Genomic DNA, 19,757 nt, shown 5'->3' with positions numbered 1-19,757 from the left:
CTCCTAAATACTTTTGAGTGCATTTCTTTGAAAAGAGACATTTTCCTATATAATCATAATACCATGGTCATAAATCTAACAAAATTAACAATGCATACATATTTATATTCATTCCAGTTTCTTCAAATGTTCCCAGCATGCCTTTTACAGACATGTTCAGAGAAGGATCCAATCAAGGTTCACACAATGCATTTGAATGTTATGTAACTTAAGTATCCTTACTTCTGGAACTGTCTTAAAGGAAGAAATTTATACCCAGCTAAACTGTAGCTCATGTTTGAGGACAACCAGAAACATTTTTACATATAGGGGTGCAAGTCATACAACCCACAAGACTTCATGTAAATATTACTTGAAGAATAATGGACCATATGTATACCCTCGATTAGTTATTTTGAGTCATCTGGTTCCAGTGGGGACATACTTAGTAGCAGTTTCTACTAGACCCGAAAAGTCTCATTGGCCATGATAATCTTCTTCACTCCACCATCTTTGCCTTCCTCTCCCCCACACATTATACAACCTTCAGAATTAATGTGAAACACAACTAAGATGGATTGATCTGTGTTCACAGATAAAAAGTTTGGACAGAAGGCACTGGAATTGGAAGCACTTGATGTGACACTGATTCTGGCGAGGAAAAACCTGTCTCATAGCCAGAACCTCCTCCACTGTCTCTGGGCTCTGCGTGTCTTTGCCTTTAGTGGTAAGCAACTCAATTGTGGCTCTCTGGGGGTGGTTTCCAGATCTGGGCTGGGACACCTGGAAACCATTTGGGGGTGTGGTTGGAAGGAGGGCATGGGTGGAGGACAAATGTAGTCCCAACAAGATAAATAAACCAGGAGGAGCCTCATGTTCTAGAGACTGTAGAGGTGAGAAGTTATTTCTTCATCTCCTTCTCAGCCATGGAGAACTCTTGAGCCAGTGCTTGAAGTGAGAGGTCCATATCGTTTTCCCTTGGGAGCTAAAACATTTTAGCACTCTACATCTCTCTGTCAGTACTACGAGATGAAAAAGACCTGTGGCAGGGGAAGGCAGACTTTATTCAGTCCTTATATCCAAGGCACAGAGCAATGTGTTACAGCTGTCAAGAGTGACCCTCACATCACAAGTCTCTCCACTATGTCCCTGAAGTCACTCATTGCTCATGACATCCTTTACCAAAGTTTATCTCCCAGTGCTTCTCAACATAGTCTTTCAGGTAACTTGATATATCATAGCACATGGGTTGATGTTATTTGCCATCTCCTGATTTGGATTATTTCTGATAATCATAACCATCCTGTATGTAGACTCAGCATTTCATAACTAAGAAAAAAGACAATGAAGCTTAGAAGAATGAAGAAATTGCTTGAGTTCATACAGATAAGTCATGAGGACTAAGTTTCTAACTGCAAAATTCATGTTTATTCCACTCTCCATACGGATACAGTTATTAATAGATTATATTCTGTACCACCTATTTCAGTGTAAAGAACACAGACTTTTATTGCTCCTTTCTAAGCCCCTTTCCTGCAGAACAAAAGTGACAACTATTTAGATGTAATACTCTCTAGAGAAAAGAACATGAGCTTAGAGCCGAGAAGATCTGGGCTTGACTCTGACTTCATTTCTTAAGAGTCATATGATGTGTGCACTTAACCTGTTTAACCTCAGCTTCTTCCTCTGTAAAATTACAGTTGTAATAAGAGCTCATAGACTTGGTGGTTGGGATAAGTAAGATCATGTTCACGGGTAAGCTCGTCACATAATAGTTGCTAATTAAGTGTTAGTTTTTCTTCTCCGCTCTAATCTTTTCCCTCAGTCCTTTGAAATAATAGGAATCATACACATAAGGGGAGTAAACAGGTGGTGACCTTTTTCCGTAACTATCCTCAGGACTAACAAAATAGTAGGGACATATTTCATTGGTTAACTCCATGAATAAGCATGGAAGACCCATCAAAAGAAAGTATTTCTAGGGAATAATGAGACAGATGCTTGACTCCGTGTTCACAGACAGAATCTCCACTCACACTCATGTATGTTGACCAGAAAATCAGAGAATATTTGAGAGAGGCTGAAAGAATCTGTCCAAACCCATCTCTAATAAAGGAAAATCTAAGTGAGAAGTTGTGGCTCTGTATAAAGGACAACTCTTATTAATGAGTAGGCAGAAGGTGTGTCACCCCCATTTGGAGCTTGCCAGCAGCATGAGATTTGAAGTATCTTCTTTTGGTTTCGTAAAGAATAGTTAAGATGAATAACTTACTCTCATTATATACATTGATTGTAGAGATCTTGAAGAATTCCTTCAGCAGGGAGCTCTGAAAAATGCTGAGATTTGCCTGTGGGTATGAGGAGGTGGCCATGTGTCTCCTATTCTAAGACAACATTTATTGTATGAACTGTTTCATAAAATATTAAAAAAAATATGATCACTCTCTACACATTGACTTTACTGATGAGAGGCAAGCAGAGTTCATGAAGCCCATGGGTTGCTGTCGCTTTGGTGAATTGTTAGCTACTGTTGAATGTTCCAGCAAGTTTTCTAAACAGCTCCTATCTGCAGAAGGAATTGGCTGGAACCATAATGGGTCTGTGACAGCCAGCGAACCCTTCGGCAGCTCTCAGATGGCCAGTGAGGTTGCTTATAGAGCTGCCAGAGGTCTAACCTTGGGCAGGCCTCCAGCATGGAAGAACTTAGTGAGGACTTTTTATTGTTATCCTCTTTCAGTTCCAAGTCTAAAGTCTCCCATGCTAGAATTCATGCTCTTAAAACTATTTCCTCCCTAACTCTACTTAATACTAGAATTTTGCTGAATTATTTGCCAGGAGTTTACTCCAGCATGTTTTCCCAATTTAGAAGTAAGGACTGAGTTAGTAGCCATGGGAAGGGAAGATTGATGGGCAGGACTAGGATGCCAAACTCTTGAATTTTGATCCATTCAATGACTGCCTGTACTAGCCTCAGGAGGGACGAATGCATAGAGGATATTCCAGGAACATGCACTCCTGGTGATAACTAAGACATCAGCCTCAGTCTCTCTGGTGGACTGTACTGAGCTGAACTATATTAGAGACTCCAGTTTTCCATTTTTCCTCCTTTCCTGAGGCTTGGAGCAAGCCAGTATAAGCCTCCCTTGTTTTTATCTCTTTGCTTCTCCCTGACCCCCTTGTTTCCACTCGTATTTCCTGGAACAAAGCTGGCCCAAAGCACAAGGCATTCATAGGTCTCTGTTTTACTACAACAGTACAGTGGAGGAAAGGAAAAAGAGTCACACCTTGGAAGATAACTTTCTTTCCTTCTCCCACTGAAAGTTTTGCCTTGGGCCAAGATTCCATTCTGTATCCTGGGGGTTCCTCTTATTTTTGACGTGATCAGAGCTCTTCCTAAAGTGCGCTGAGTGGAGTGAGGTGCTGGGAATATTGCAGAGTGGCTGGGGCCTCATCGGAGATGAGAGGTTTTGTATCCAAAGTACTCACCTGAAGCCACCAGGATGACCAGCTACCCCTTTCGGTCTCTTTCTATTATTCAGATCTATCACTCTGTTTTTATAGCCAGCCAATTGGGCAAAAAGGCAAAAATTTCTGGTAGTTACCTCTGAGCAGGACCAACTGATTCTTCCTTTGCCATTCTAATGGATAGAGGTATAGTCAAGCCTTAGCCTTTTAGTGATGGGCGATCCGAGTGCCAAAGTTGTAGGGGAACTTGGAACCGGGGTGGAACAAAAAGGGCACTATCTTTTTCATTAGGTTGCTTCTTAAAGTTTTAAAGAAGTCAATCCAAGTTGGACTGAAACTTATCCCATCCACTTACGACTTTTCTTCATTGTGAAGTCTCCAAACAGCAAAATACGTCTAAGAAAGTGTTTTTTAAGATACTGGCTCTGTGTGTTTGTGTGTGTGTGTGTGTGTGTGCGTGTGTGTGTGTGTGTGTGCATGTATGTGTGCATGCATGTATGTATCATATAGGAAGTCGGTGGTGGGTGAAACAGCTTGAACTTAAGTAGTTGCCAGAAACCCAAAGATCTGCTTACAGAAAAAATCTTCTGCTCGGCAATTGCCTTGGCTATTCTGATTGACTATACAGAGGAGTAGGGCAATGGGCCACCAGAAAATGAAAAACAGAATTTCATGGCTTGGGACCCTTTTGAGAAAGAGATAGTGTGGGAAGATAATGTGTGCTTTTCAGATGATCTTTAACTTCCAAGCCAGGGATAAAAGACCATAGAGTTTCTCTGCTTTTAAGTTGCCTTTGGTAAGAAAAGTGATGGACCTCCCCTATCTTTTAGGCTCATTCTGTAATGCTGAGAATAACGCTTGGTTCAGGTGGGTCAATAACTAGAGTGCTTTTGTCTTTCTCAGTCACCACAGGAGCCATGCTGGGAATTAATGGAGCGATGGAACTGCTTCTCAAGGTCATCACCCCTTATACCCAGAAGCGTACCCAAGTAATCAGGTACAGAGCAATTTTCAGTACTTTTGCCTTCTTTGTAGTAGATACAGATATGGGAATGGTCTCAGAGATATTCGCTTGGTGCTTCCAGTTCACTTAGCAATGACTTCCCCCTTGTAGATATGGTACTATGATTTTATCCTGTCTCAACTCGCATCCCTCCCCACCCATGCATCATTTCCTCGGATTGTCACAACAACCTGAATGGATATAATATCATCTTCATTTTCAGATGAGGGAACTCAGATGTGGAGAGAGTCTTATCCAAGGTCACAATGCTAGGAAAAGGCAGAGTTGGGATTTGAATCCAGCCAGATCTGTCTGACTCAAAGGCCCTTGTTTTTTGCGTGAAGCCTTCAGGTATCTCTTTTAATCACAGACTCTACCATAGTGAGTACAGCCCTTAAAAGACAGTCCAGACATGATAGGGAAAGGTGATGCTCTCAGGGTTCCTAAATTTCTGATATGAAATTCTGATTGTGTGCTGGTTTTGAGATGTGTTTTTATGATTGGAAAGTGAAACTCAACCTATTCTCCCTGGCCCTGCCTCCTGGAGTGGAGTGAATTGAATCACAAACTTAAACAAAGGGAGATGGTTAGAGACGCAGGCTTCAGAGATATTTGGAACCAATAAGATCCATCATTTATGGGAGTGACTCAGCGAGGACCTTGAAAGAATATTAGAAAAAATTCAGCCAGTTTCCAAGATATATGGGGTCATTTGGCAAAGTAGCATTTCCATGACCGGCCATGAGATTTTCCACATCCCAGCATCAGTCGTCGGCTCATCTTCCACCTGATTATTTTTCTCTTGGGTCACCACAGTAATGCCATTATCATCCATTCTCACCTGCAGCTCTCTACACCAGCATTTCCTAGAGTGAAAAACATTATATCTTGGTAAAAAAAAAAATTCTCATCAAATATATTGAGAAGCACCGGGTTAAACAAAGTTAGGTATATTTCTTTAGTGTAAGACTTCTCAAAGCCTTCATAAAGCCAACACACATTCAGAATATTCAAGATGCGTATGTAGTATGTACCCTTTTCCAAAACTAATTTGGTTAGGGAACTATTTTTGTTTGCAGACCACCTTTTTTTTGGGAGTCAGTGTTGCATGTGCCTCATTTGAGAAATCTCTTCTCTGAAGTGCAAATGTATTGCAAAATGGGATTCAACGAAATTCTGTCAAGGGATCCTCATTTAGTTAAGTATAAAACTTCAGAGTCACAAGCTCAGTGACCAAAAAAAATTAACTTTCTTGGTTTTTCTGTATTTTATTTTATATTTTATTTTACTTATTTTATATTATATTTTATTTCCCTCTTAAACTTCCATTATTCAATTTGAATATGTTTGATTTGGATATTTCAGTTTTTATCATGGTGTGTAGGCCTTTGCTGCTGACATATGCAGTCTTAACATGTCCTTTGGTCAGCAATCCATGAACCATATCTTTTTGCCTTACTCACCAGGACTCTTCTAATCTGCTGTTGTCTCCATGTATCTCTTTGGCAGCTCAGGAATGTTTGGTTTCTTACCCTACATCATGTGAAAATCTAGTGATGTCTCCTGGGCCCATCCACATACCAGTATCATACAGTACTCACTCGGGTACCATGTTGTTTGGAGAGCTCCTCTAGGCAAGCCCTTCCCAGCTTACCTTGGCACTAGGCCCTTCCCTTCTGGGATCCTGATAGCTTTTATTGTCTTCCCTATTCAGATTGAGCTAGGGGGAGTAAGCAACAAAGCACAGAAGCCCCCTTCTCAGAGACTCATGCTAGTTGCCATCTCTATTGCTTTTTTTCTCCTGGAAAGTAACCCCAGGGATAAACAGGGGTGGATGTTTCTGATGACAAAATGACTTTTCAGGGACCTCGGGCATATTTCTGCATTTCTGGTCTGTTCTGTAAAAGTTAGACAAGATGAGTCCCCTTCTTGATCCAAATGCCAAATTAAAACCAAACCTCCATAGAGGAGAGGCTTTTCCACCAATCATTTTGATAAAGCTGTCATTGCCGTGGCATTTATTATGTGCACTGCCCCATGCTAAGCTCTTAGCATGCATTATCTCATTTGATCCTCTCCTCTCTTCTGCGAGGCAGGTGCTATTACTCTCCCCAATTTTACAGGGAAAAAAAAATTGAAGCTGAAAGAAGTTAAGTAACATGCTGGGATTTAAGTGAAAGAGCTGGAATTTAAACCCTGTCTGATACATGAGCCTTAGCTCTTAAACCACCACCGGAGTATCTTACACAGTCTATTTCCAGCATTTGATTTCTTAACCACCATATATAAGGCAATCACAAGCGGTTAAACTTTGTTTAAATTTCTGTTACCATCTAAACGCACATACTCATGGACCAATTTGCTCAATGATAGAGGGAGTCTTTCTCCTCCATCGTATGGCTCTTTCCTCTCAAAGGCGAAATAAATGTCTGTTCCCTCTGCTTTTGAATTCTTTCTCAAAGCTGCCTTGTTTTCTGCCTTACCCCCAGCCTCCAGCAGCAAGACAAGAGCAAAGGTGCTAAAATCAGAAGACCTGCCTTGTCGCCCTCTTTCTAGCTGATTCCTTGGCGAGTCATTTATCCTTTCTTAACTAAACTGTTACATTTCTCAAAGTGGGAATATCAAGTCCTACCTCTTAGGTTTGTTGGGGGCATTAAGAAATATTGTGCCAAAAATCTTGGAAGCTTTGATGTGCTTTAATTATTGTTCCTCATTATGAATATAAATGCTATTGGGTACTTGGCTGCCTGCTTCAGATCTGGCAGCAAAGCTAGAGGCGAACATGCAGATGGGAAATTTCTGCCACTACTCACCTTCTCACATGAACTCCATTTCCCAAATAGAAACTAAGTTGTACCCCAATGAGTTCTACTGAACTCCACTTGGATGCCAGAACCTGTGGGTTTGAAGGGGTCTTTCAGGGATGAAGTAACATGTCAGGGGACGTGAATAGCTTTACTGAGTGTCAGCCTCCAAATGCTAGCAAGCCCCAGGAGAGTTATTCTTGGATGCCTCTGTAGGAACAGATGCCCAGCGTTGTGTCACTATGACTCCTCCCTGCCCTGGAGATTAAACCTGCCCTATTTCTCTAGCACAAACCTAAAATTAGTTATGCAGCTGTCCTCCAATAAAACCCTGTCTCCAGATAGTATTCAGGGCAAGATTTATGACAGAGAAACAAACCGCACACCTTCTAGAGACAAGGGGCATGCAGAGCAATGTCACTCACCCTCTGTGGCCTTGTGCCAGCCCTCACTCTCAGGGGAGGTGGCTATTCCAAGCCTTCCTCACTTCCCAAATACCCACCATGCTGGCAGAGTCTTACTGTCATAGATTTGTGTTGGCTTGCACCTGTTCCTTCATGACCATTGCTTTAGTCTGAGCAGTTTTCTTCAGACCTAGACAGCTCCTATAGCCCTCCCACTGGTATTTCGTGACTTCAAAGCAATCAAGACTGTGTCCCTATCTCCATCTCCATGCTTCCCTTTTAGTCCTCCTCTCATCTTTCTTTCTAGCCAGCTACCCCTGCACCTGGGATGCTCTGTCCTGTTCCAGATCTTTCCTCACGTGCTTCCCTCCCTCTGGACAGGCAGTCCTGCTTTATTGAATGGCAGAAGGTGCCCCCATTCTTCAGACCCCACCTTATGGTGCCTGCTCCACCTCACCAGACAAAAGGAATTTCCCCTCGTCCAGCACTTTGTTCATATTTTCCTGTAATATATATCAAATTTGACTCTGTACCATGTTGGCGTGTGTGTCTTCTCTCCCATATAAATTCGAAACTGCCTAAAGGTAGAAGTCAAATTATATTTATCTTGCTGTTATCCATTGGTCCTACCCAAGTGCTGGCACCATGGTAGGCTCTTAATTCAATTCAAAAGAAATTCTTCAATTAAAAAAGTTTTGGGCTTCCCTGGTGGCGCAGTGGTTGAGAGTCCGCCTGCCGATGCGGGGGATGCGGGTTCGTGCCCCGGTCCGGGAAGATCCCACATGCCGCGGAGCGGAGCGGCTGGGCCCGTGAGCCATGGCCGCTGGGCCTGCACGTCCGGAGCCTGTGCTCCGCAACGGGAGAGGCCACAGCAGTGAGAGGCCCGCAAAACGCAAAAAAAAAAAAAAAAAAAAAAGTTTTATATTTTGTGAATAACCTATCTAATGATGAATAAAAGCCAACATTTACTGAGTGGGTGCTACAGTAGGCACTTCATATTTATTATCTTATTATTCCTTGGTACCAAGCCAACTTCACATTTGAGGTTCTATCATGTCTAAACATGTCTGGGAAATGAAGTAGCTGGTCTACCCAGAACTCTCTTGCATGAGGGACTGAGGTGCCTTGCGGGAGGGGACTCATTCTAGAGAATGAGAAGCAGCAACCATCAGCTTGAAAGAGAACAAAGTCTCACTGGAGGGGGTCTTTTGTCTCTTACTTAGAGTTGTCTGGGGAAACTGAAATTGGCAGAAGAGAAAGATCTGCGTTTGAGGGGATGTGACGGGCAGCGTTCACAGTCAGATTTTGCTTCCTATTTGAGACAGAGCTAGGCCTCCAGTATTTGGTTTGATAATCCATTCGGCGGGAATTTATAGGGCTTTAGAATTTATGGGGGAGCTTTTTATAGAATCAGGGAGGGAGAAATGACACAGGGCCAGGGTGAGCTAGCTCTTGGTAGCTTGCTCTACTGTGAACAAGTTTGTTTATCTGCACCAAAGCTGTCTTTGAGCTTTCCAAATTCACTAAGTAGAAAAATTTTTTTGAGGCAAAGATGAATTGCTTGTCTGTGACTGACTCATCTTGTGACCTTAGAAGAGTCTGTGTTTGTTCCATGTCTCAACACCTTCTGTACCTTTGTGCCCTCATTTCCAGTGTGGACCTAAGGGTCTTGGTAAAAATAATGACAATTTCCACTGTCTGTCCACATAACTATTTCCAAAGCATGGCCACATTTTCACATGGTAATAGTTAACCCAACCTTTGAAGCTGAATTAGCAGCTGTTATCATTGGTTTATTGCCCAGGACTTTAAACTCTGTTGGCCTCTCTTGCCTCAAAAACATCAGAGTCAATCAGAAACGGGTTGAGTCTTCCTAGCAGAGGTTGGAGCTTGAGCTCCATTGTATTCCCTGACCATTGCACCGTCCTTTGAGAAAGGGAACTCAGGACATCCGTGAGCTGAGATGGTTCCTTCATCCTTCACTTACAGTTTCTCTGGAGCTTTCCCAAGAAGACAGGAGGTCAGGAAATGTGTTGTTCAGGACCTTGCTGGTCTAACCCTCACAGAAGACAGCATTTCCAGGATTCACACCCCTTCAGTGTCCTCTCAGGCTTTCAGCAGGGTTCTCATGCTGTGAGTTATACTCATCAGGCTCAGGAGTTCCTGGGCGCCTGGGTTTCTTTGAGGTCATGGTGTTCAGAGGCTGTGTGCTTTACCTGGGCTCAAACACTTCGACAAGAGGAGAAGAGGGATGTGTTGGGTCTTTAGCAAGCCTCATAAGCAAATTCTTCAGCTTAGTCTCTTGTTGTCTGTGCGTAGAATAGTTTTAAGTGATCTTCTCCCTTCAAAGTCCTGATCTCAGGGCATCTCTGGCATTTGAGCTTTGCCTGAGTTCAGGATTACTAGGCCTTACTTCGTTGACAGCTCTTTATGGTGATTTCATCTTCAGTTTGTAAGCTCTAAAATATGTCCCGCACCTCCTTTCCCTTCCCCCAAAATCCCTACTTTTTTTTTTCAGAGCCAGACCTTCTGGGCTTTCTCCGACCATCATACCATTCCACTTTTTGGATGAGTGCAGACTCAACCAAAGCTAATGCGTTCCCTGAGCTCATGAGCTATTGGGTGACTCAGCTACTTTGTCACTGAGACAAAGAAGCAAAATCTCCTGTTTTTCAAAATAGCTACTGAATTTCTCCCTGGGTGTTCATTTTCCCCTTCCCCTCCCATTAATGGCTCTGTGAATTTTGCTGCTCTCTGTTCAATATAATTAGACTCTGTGGTCTCCAGAGCAAGGGCTCACATTGGGGTTTCAGAAACCGTGTGCCCCCGATCACTTGGACTCAGATACCTTGGAACAGGAACAAAAAAATTCCACCCCAGCCCTACAAGTGCTTTTATTGGGAGTGAGCAGCACAGGCTCAACTTACTGACAGAGTGATTAGTGCGTTTGCCACCTGACTCCAAGCCTGTAGCTGATGGTGGGATGAATAGTTTCCTACATATATTAAACCTTGGCGACTAGGTTTGTTGGTTTAAATCCCTCTCATCTTTTTTGGGAAGCCAGTAATCTCTCCCTGATTAGGGCCAGTCATAGATATTCAAGTCATAGGATCTAAAGTTGGAAGGTCCTTAAGGATCTGCTGGTCCAGCTCCTTCATTTTAAGACGAGGTGACTGAAACTCAGAGATTGAACTAAGCCTTCTAACCTAATTTCAAGACACTATTCATTTCTCTAAGATGCTCTACTGTATAATGAAAATCAAACTTCCCTTGAAGTAGGATTTTTAACATTTATTTGACAACATTGTAAGTATCTGTCTTGGTGCTAGGCATGGGGGTTTGAAAACAGCAGAAGGTGGACCCTGTCTTTCAAGTTGGTGACAGTCTGTGGCAACAATAACAGTGCAGTGTGGGAGGAACTTTCTGACCCAGTGTTGGGCTTATGAAATGGACTGACTTCCTCTTCTGTGGAAAGGTCCTCATCATGCCTTTATCTGGAAATGCCCTTAGAGCTGAGCCAGCAGGGCTTCTGTTGTGGGCCCCGTTCCTTAGGAGGCCCAGGACTTTGGAGAGCCTTCCTGGAAATGTGTAAAGTACTCCTTTAGGCCTGAGATGGGCTTCGGTTGGCAGTGTATCAACAGGACTCCAGTCTGTTCCTCCCCCTTCAGGGTGCTCTCTGATGCCCTAACACCTCAGTGAGGTGGACTGGATACCTTGAGGAGGAGAAGCTCTGGAACACATGCATATGGGGCTGTCCTGAGACTCCATGACCAGTCCTTGATTCAAGGGGGATGATCTGGCAAGGAGATCACTCTTGCGGTCTGGTGTGGTATTTTGACCTCAGCATGACATGAGATGGGGCAGACAGAATGGTGCTGACATGCTGATTTTGAGTGCATCCAGTTGTTTGTATAGACAGGATCTCCAAAACAAAACTAAACTAAACTAAACTAAACTTCTTGGGCCTGCATACCCTAGGACGGTCATACGTGCCCTGCTTTGCCCTGGTGAGGGTTCTCTACAGAAACTCCATTCCCATCTTTATCTGCTAAAGCCAGTTCTGCCCATATCTCTTCATGGATTTGCCTCCATTTCCCCTCTGTAGACTGGAGGCAGGCTCTTAAGAATTTTCACTTTCCGTAGAAATTAATCTTATAGCCCAACCTGACTCAGCAAGGAGCATTTGCAAAGAAGTTTGTATCTTCCTGTAAATCATGCCCTCTTCACAATACAGTAACTGCCCATAAATATATGGGTGAGGGGATTTGAAGAACCGGGGGGAGGTACAGAAAGACCTGTATCAGTAAAAACTCTTAAGACCTTCACCCTTTGCTTTGAGGGAAGACATGCTTCTAATAGACCATTACCAAATTCTTCAGGGGTTGATTCCACACTCAGATAGTACAAATTATAAAGCACGTGGGTGAAGGAAACTCACTCTGCTTTTCCTATGGGGCTGTGAGTGGGTGCTGTGTCTGGGGATGTGTTTATTTAGCAGAGATAAGCCAGCTCAATTAGTTGGAAAGGAAAGGGTCAAAAGGAAGCCATTAAGCAGATGTATTATCATCTAAAGCTAGCTTCTTTAAAGAATTTAGACAGAGATTGCAGGATGGGAACAGATTGGAGGCTTTCTGTCTAAGTTCAATTATAGCACTATTTTAATATTAGATTGCAAGTGATTGTTAATTATATTTAAAAGAGCCAATGAGGGAGCTTCAAGATGGCGGAGGAGTAAGATGTGGAGATCACCTTCCTCCCCACAAACAAACACATCAGAAATACATCTACATGTGGAACAACTCCTACAGAACATCTACTGAATGCTGGCAGAAGACCTAAGACCTCCCAAAAGGGAAGAAACTCCCCACATACCTGGGTAGGGCAAAAGAAAAAACAGAGACAAAAGAATAGGGATGGGACCTGCACCAGTGGGAGGGAGCTGTGAAGGAGGAAAGGTTTCCACACACTAGGAAGCCCCTTCACGGGCGGAGACTGTGGGTGGTGGAGGGGGGAAGCATTGGAGCCGCGGAGGGGAGCGCAGCAACAGGGGTGCGGAGGGCAAAACGGAGAGATTCCCTCACAGAGGATCGGTGCTGACCGGCAGTCACCAGCCCGAGAGGCTTGTCTGCTCACCCACTGGGGCGGGCGGGGCTGGGGCTTTGGTCGGAGCGCAGGGAGAGGACTGGGGTTGGCGGCGTGAACACAGCCTGAAGGGGTTAGTGTGTCATGGCTAGCCGGGAGGGAGTCCCGGAAAAGGTCTGGAGCTGCCGAAGAGGCGAGAGACTTTTTCTTGCCTCTGTGTTTCCTGGTGCACGAGGAGAAGGGATTAAGAGTGCTGCTTAAAGGAGCTCCAGAGACGGGCGCAAGCCGTGGCTATCAGCGCAGACCCCAGAGACGGGCATGAGACGCTAAGGCCGCTGCTGCCGCCACCAAGAAGCCTGTGTGCAAGCACAGGTCACTATCCCCACCTCCCCTCCAGGGAGCCTGTGCAGCCCACCACTGCCAGGGTCCCGGGATCCAGGGACAACTTCCCCGGGAGAACGCACGGCACGCCTCAGGCTGTTGCAACATCATGCTGGCCTCTGCTGCCGCAGGCTGCCCCGCATCCGTACCCCTCTCTCCCCCCAGCCTGAGTGAGCCAGAGCCCCTGAATCAGCTGCTCCTTTAACCCCGTCCTGTGTGAGCGAAGAACAGACGCCCTCAGGCGACCCACACCTAGAGGTGGATCCAAATCCAAAGCTGAACCCCAAGAGCTGTGCAAACAAAGACGAGAAAGGGAAATCTCTCACAGCAGCCTCAGGAGCATTAAATCTCCACAGTCAACTTGATGTGCCCTGCATCTGTGGAATGAATACCTGAAGAGACAACAAATCATCCCAAATTGAGGAGATGGACTTTGGGAGCAATGATATGCATATTTTTTCCCCTTTTTCTCTTTTTGTGAGTGTGTATGTGTATGCTTCTGTGTGTGATTTTGTCTGTATAGCTTTGCTTTTATCATTTTTCCTAGGGTTCTGCCTGTCTTTTTTTTTTTTAGTACAGTTTTCAGCACTTGTTATCATTGGTGGACTTGTTTTTTGGTTTGGTTGCTCTCTGCTTTCTTTCTTTTTTTCTATTAAAAATTTTTTAATAATTATTTTTTATTTTATATTTTAATAACTTTTATTTTATCTTCTTTCTTTCCTTTTCTTTCTTTCTTTCTTTCCTCCCTCCCTCCCTCCCTTCCTCCTTTCTTTCTTTCTTTCTTGCTTTTCTTTTCTTTCTTTCCTTTTTTTCTCCCTTTTATTCTGAGCCGTGTGGTGACAGGCTCTTGGTGCTCCAGCCAGGATTCAGGGCTGTGCCTCTGAGGTGGGAGAGCCCAGTTCAGGGCACTGGTCCACAAGAGACCTCCCAGCTCCACATAATATCAGAAGGGGAAAATCTCCCAGAGATCTCCATCTCAACACCAGCACCCAGCTTCACTCAATGACCAGCAAGCTACAGCGCTGGACACCCTATGCCAAACAACAAGCAAGACAGGAACACAACCCTATCTATTAGCAGAGAGGCTGCCTAAAATCATAATAGGGCCACAAACACCCCCAAAACACACCACCAGATGTGGACCTGCCCACCAGAAAGACAAGATCCAGCCTCATCCACCAAAACACAGGCATTAGTCCCCTCCACCAGGAAGCCTACACAACCCACTGAACCAACCTTAGACACTGGGGACAGACACCAAAAACAACAGAAACTACGAACCTGCAGCCTGCAAAAAGGAGACCCTAAAAACAGTAATTTAAGCAAAATGAGAAGACAGAGAAACAAACAGAAGATGAAGGACCAAGGCAAAAACCCACCAGACCTAACAAATGAAGAAGAAATAGGCAGTCTACCTGAAAAAGAATTCAGAATAATGATAATAAAGATGATCAAAAATCTTGGAAACAGAATGGAGAAAATACAAGAAACGTTTAACAAGGACCTAGAAGAACTAAAGAGCAAACAAACAGTGATGAACAACACAATAAATGAAATTAAAAATTCTCGGGCTTCCCTGGTGGTGCAGTGGTTAAGAATCCATCTGCCAGTGCAGGGGACACAGTTTCAAGCCCTTGTCCGGGAAGATCCCACATGCCGCAGGGCAACTAAGCTGGTGCACCACATCTACTGAGTCTGCACTCTGGAGCCTGTGAGCCACAACTACTGAAGCTTACGTGCCACAACTAATGAAGCCCATGTGCCTAGAGCCCGTGCCCCGCAAGGAGAGAAGCCACTGCAATGAGAAGCCCACACACCACAACAAAGAGTAGCCCCCACTCGCCACAACTAGAGAAAGCCCACTCACAGCAAAGAAGACCCAGCACAGCCAAAAATAAATAAATTAATTAAAAAAATTTTTCTAGGGGCCTTCTCTGGTGGCGCAGTGGTTGAGAGTCTGCCTGCTGATGCAGGGGACACGGGTTCGTGCCCCGGTCTGGGAAGATCCCACATCCCACATGCCGCGGAGCGGCTCGGCCCGTGAGCCATGGCCACTGAGCCTGCACGTCCGGAGCCTGTGCTCTGCAATGGGAGAGGCCACAACAGTGAGAGGCCCACATAACCACAAAAAAAAAAAAAAAAAAAAAAAAATTTTTTTTCAAAAGGGATCAATAGCAGAATAACTGAGGCAGAAGAACGGATAAGGGAACTGGAAGGTAAAATAGTGGAAATAACAACTGCAAAGCAGAATAAAGAAAAAAGAATGAAAAGGATTGAGGACAGTCTCAGAGACCTCTGGGACAACATTAAAGGCACCAACATTCGAATTATAGGGGTCCCAGAAGAAGAAGAGAAAAACAAAGGGACTGAGAAACTATTTGAAGAGATTATAGTTGAAATTTTCCCTAACATGGGAAAGGAAATAGTTAATCAAGTCCAGGAAGCACAGAGAGTCCCATACAGGATAAATTCAAGGAGAAACACCCAAAGATACAATTAATCAAACTATCAAAAATTAAATACAAAGAAAAAATATTAAAAGCAGCAAGGGAAAAACAACAAATAACAAACAATGGAATCCCCATAAGGTTAACAGCTGATCTTTCAGCAGAAACTCTGAAAGCCAGAAGGGAGTGGCAGGATATATTTAAAGTGATGAAGGAGAAAAAGCTTCAACCAAGATTACTCTACCCAGCAAGGATCTCATTCAGATTTGACGGAGAAACTAAAACCTTTACAGACAAGCAAAAGCTAAGAGAATTCAGCACAATGAAACCAGCTTTACAACAAATGCTAAAGGAACTTCTCTAGGCAAGAAACACAAGGGAAGGAAAAGACCTACAATAACAAATCCAAAACAATTAAGAAAATGGTAATAGGAACATACATATCAATAATTACCTTAAATGTAAATGGATAAAATGCCCAAACCAAAAGACATAGACAGGCTGAATGGATACAAAAACAAGACTGGTATATATGCTGTCTAAAAGAGACTCACCTCAGACCTAGGGACACATACAGACTGAAAGTGAGGGGATGGAAAAAGATATTCCATGCAAATGGAAATCAAAAGAAAGTTGGAGTAGCAATTCTCAAATCAGACAAAATAGACTTTAAAACAGACTATTACAAGAGACAAAGAAGGACACTACATAATGATCAAGGGATTGATCCAAGAAGAAGATATAACAGTTGTAAATATTTATGGACCCAGCATAGGAGCATCTCAATACATAAGGCAAATACTAACAGCCATAAAAGGGGAAATCATTAGTAAGACAATCATACTAGAGGATTTTAACACCCCACTTTCACCAATGGACAGATAATCCAAAATGAAAATAAATAAGGAAACACAAACCTTAAATGGTACATTAAACAAGATGGACTTAATTAATATTTATAGGACATTCCATACAAAAATAACAGACTACACATTCTTCTCAAGTGCTCATAGAACATTCTCCAGGATAGATCATATCGTGGGTCACAAATAAAGCCTTGGTAAATCTAAGAAAATTGAAATCGTATCAGGTATCTTTTCTGACCACAATGATATGAGAATAGATATCAATTATAGGAAAAAATCCGTAAAAAATACAAACACATGGAGGCTAAACAATACTATTTAATAACCAAGAGATCACTGAATAAATCAAAGAGGAAATCAAAAAATACCTAGAAACAAACGACAGTGAAAACACGGTGATCCAAAACCTATGGGATGCAGCAAAAGCAGTTCTAAGAGGGAAGTTTATAGCAATAAAATCCTACCTTAAGAAACAAGAAACATCTCAAACAATGAAACCTTACACCTAAAGCAATTAGAGAAAGAAGAACAAAAAACCCCAAAGTTAGCAGAAGGAAGGAGATCATAAAGATCAGATCAAAAATAAATGAAAAAGGAATGAAGAAAACAATAGCAAAGATCAATAAAACTAAAAGCTGGTTCTTTGAGAATAGGTACAAAATTGATAAACCATTAGCCAGACTCATCGAGAAAAAAAAGAAGACTCAAATCAATAGAATTAGAAATGAAAAAGGAGAAGTAACAACTGACACTGCAGAAATACAAAGGGTCATGAGAGATTACTACAAGCAACTCTATGCCAATAAAATGGACAACCTGGAAGAAATGGACAAATTCTTAGAAATGCACAACCTGCCAAGACTGAACCAGAAAGAAATAGAAAATATGAACAGACCAATCACAAGCACTGAAATTGAAAGTGTGATTAAAAATCTTCCAACAAACAAAAGCCCAGGACCAGATGGCTTCACAGGTGAATTCTATCAAATATTTAAAGAAGTGTTAACACCTAGCCTTCTCAAGCTCTTCCAAACTATAGCAGAGGGAGGAACACTCCCAAACTCATTCTACGAGGCTACCATCACCCTGATACCAAAACCAGACAAAGATGTCACAAAGAAGGAAAACTACAGGCCAATATCAATGATGAACATAGATGCAAAAATCCTCAACAAAATACTAGCAAACAGAATCCAACAGCACATTAAAAGGATCATACACCATAATCAAGTGGGGTTTATCCCAGGAATGCAAGTATTCTTCAGTATATGCAAATCAATCAATGTGGTACACCGTATTAACAAGTTGAAGGAGGAAAACTATATGATCATCTTAATAGATGCAGAGAAAGCTTTTGATAAAATTCAACACTGATTTATGATAAAAACCCTCCAGAAACTAGGCAAGAGGGAACTTTCCTCAAGATAATGAAGGCCATATATGACAAACCCACAGCCAACATTGTCCTTAATGGTGAAAAGCGGAAACCATTTTCACTAAGGTCAGGAACAATACACTCTCACCACTCTTACTCAACTTAGTTTTGGAAGTTTTAGCCAGAGCAATCAGAGAAGAAAAAGAAATAAAAGGAATCCAAATCAGAAAAGAAGAAGTAAAGCTGTCACAGTGTGTAGATGACATGATACTATACATAGAGAATCCTAAAGATGCTACCAGAGAACTACTAGAGCTTATTAATGAATATGGTAAAGTAGCAGGATAAAAAATTAGTGCACAGAAATCTCTTGCATTCCTATACACTAATGATGAAAAATCTGAAAGTGAATTTAAGAAGACACTCCCATTTACCATTGCAACAAAAAGAATAAAATATCTAGGAATAAACCTATGTAATGAGACAAAAGACCTCTCTGCAGAAAATTAAAATACACTGATAAAAGAAATTAAAAATGATACAAAGAGATGGAGAGATACACCATGTTGCTGGATTGGAAGAATCAACATTGGGAAAATGACTATAGTACCCAAAGCAATCTACAGATTCAATGCAATCCCTATCAAACTACCACTGGCATATTTCACAAGCACTGAAATTGAAATTGAAATCATATCCGGTATGTTTTCTGACCACAATGCTATGAGAACTAGAACAAAAAATTTCATAATTTGTATGGAAACACAAAAGGCCCTGTGTAGCTAAATCAATCTTGAGAAAGAAAAGCGGAGCTGGAGGAATCAGACTCCCTGACTTCAGACTCTACTACAAAGCTACAGGTATCAAGACAGTATGGTACTGGCACTAAAACAGAAATATAGATCAATGGAACAGGATAGAAAGCCCAGAGATAAACCCACGCACATATGGTCACCTTATTTTTGTTAAAGGAGGCAAGAATATACAATGGAGAAAAGACAGCCTCTTCAATAAGTGGTGCTGGGAAAACTGGAGAGTTACATGTAAAAGAATGAATTAGAACACTCCCTAACACCATACACAAAAATAAACTCAAAATGGATTAAAGACCTAAATGTAAGGCCAGACACTATCAAACTCTTAGAGGAAAACATAGGCAGAACACTCTATGACATAAATCACAGCAAGATCCTTTTTGACCCACTTCCTAAAGAAATGGAAATAAAAACAAAAATAAACAAATGGGACCTAATGAACTTAAGAGCTTTGCACAGCAAAGGAATCCATAAACAAGATGAAAAGACAACGCTTAGAATGGGAGAAAATATTTGCAAATGAAGCAGCTGACAAAGGATTAATCTCCAAAACTTAAAAGCAGCTCATGCAGCTCAATATCAAAAAAACAAACAAGCCAATCCACAAATGGGCAGAAGACCTAAATAGACATTTCTCCAAAGAAGATATACAGATTGCCATCAAACACATGAAAGAATGCTCAACATCATTAATCATTAGAGAATAGCCAATCAAAACTGCAATGAGGTATCACCTCACACTGGTCAGAATGGCCATCATCAGTAAATCTACAAACAATAAATGCTGGAGAGGGTGTGAAGAAAAGGGAACCCTCTTGCACTGTTGATGGGAATGTAAATTGATACAGCCACTATGGAGAACAGTATGGAGGTTCCTTAAAAAACTAAAAATAGAACTACCGTACGACCCAGCAATCCCATTGCTGAGCATATATCCTGAGAAAAGCATAATTCAAAAAGTGTCATGTACCAAAATGTTCGTTGCAGCTCTATTTACAACAGCCAGGACATAGAAGCAACCTAAGCGTCCATCATTGGATGAATGGATAAAGAAGATGTGGCACATATATACAATGGAATATTATTCAGCCATAAAAAGAAACGAGATTGAGGTATTTGTAGTGAGGTAGATAGAC

At 42.2% G+C, this 19,757-nt stretch overlaps 1 protein-coding gene across 1 annotated transcript in view; it reads left to right on the top strand.

Moving 5' to 3' along the window:
• AGBL1 (AGBL carboxypeptidase 1) overlaps window positions 1-19,757 on the top strand; it is a gene marked incomplete at both ends in the record, with an annotated part of 577,244 nt that overhangs the window by 69,967 nt on the left and 487,520 nt on the right. Inside the window, 2 exons of the mRNA XM_082618728.1 lie at window positions 575-706; window positions 4,348-4,441. Coding sequence (XP_082474854.1) covers window positions 575-706; window positions 4,348-4,441 — 226 coding nt within the window. The remainder of the gene's footprint in view (window positions 1-574; window positions 707-4,347; window positions 4,442-19,757) is intronic.

Source organism: Mesoplodon mirus (assembly GCF_964341445.2).
Source record: "Mesoplodon mirus genome assembly, chromosome: 4".
NCBI lineage: Eukaryota > Metazoa > Chordata > Mammalia > Artiodactyla > Ziphiidae > Mesoplodon > Mesoplodon mirus.
The sequence above is the reverse complement of the archived record's forward strand: the minus strand, read 5'-3'. Positions and strand labels throughout refer to the sequence as shown.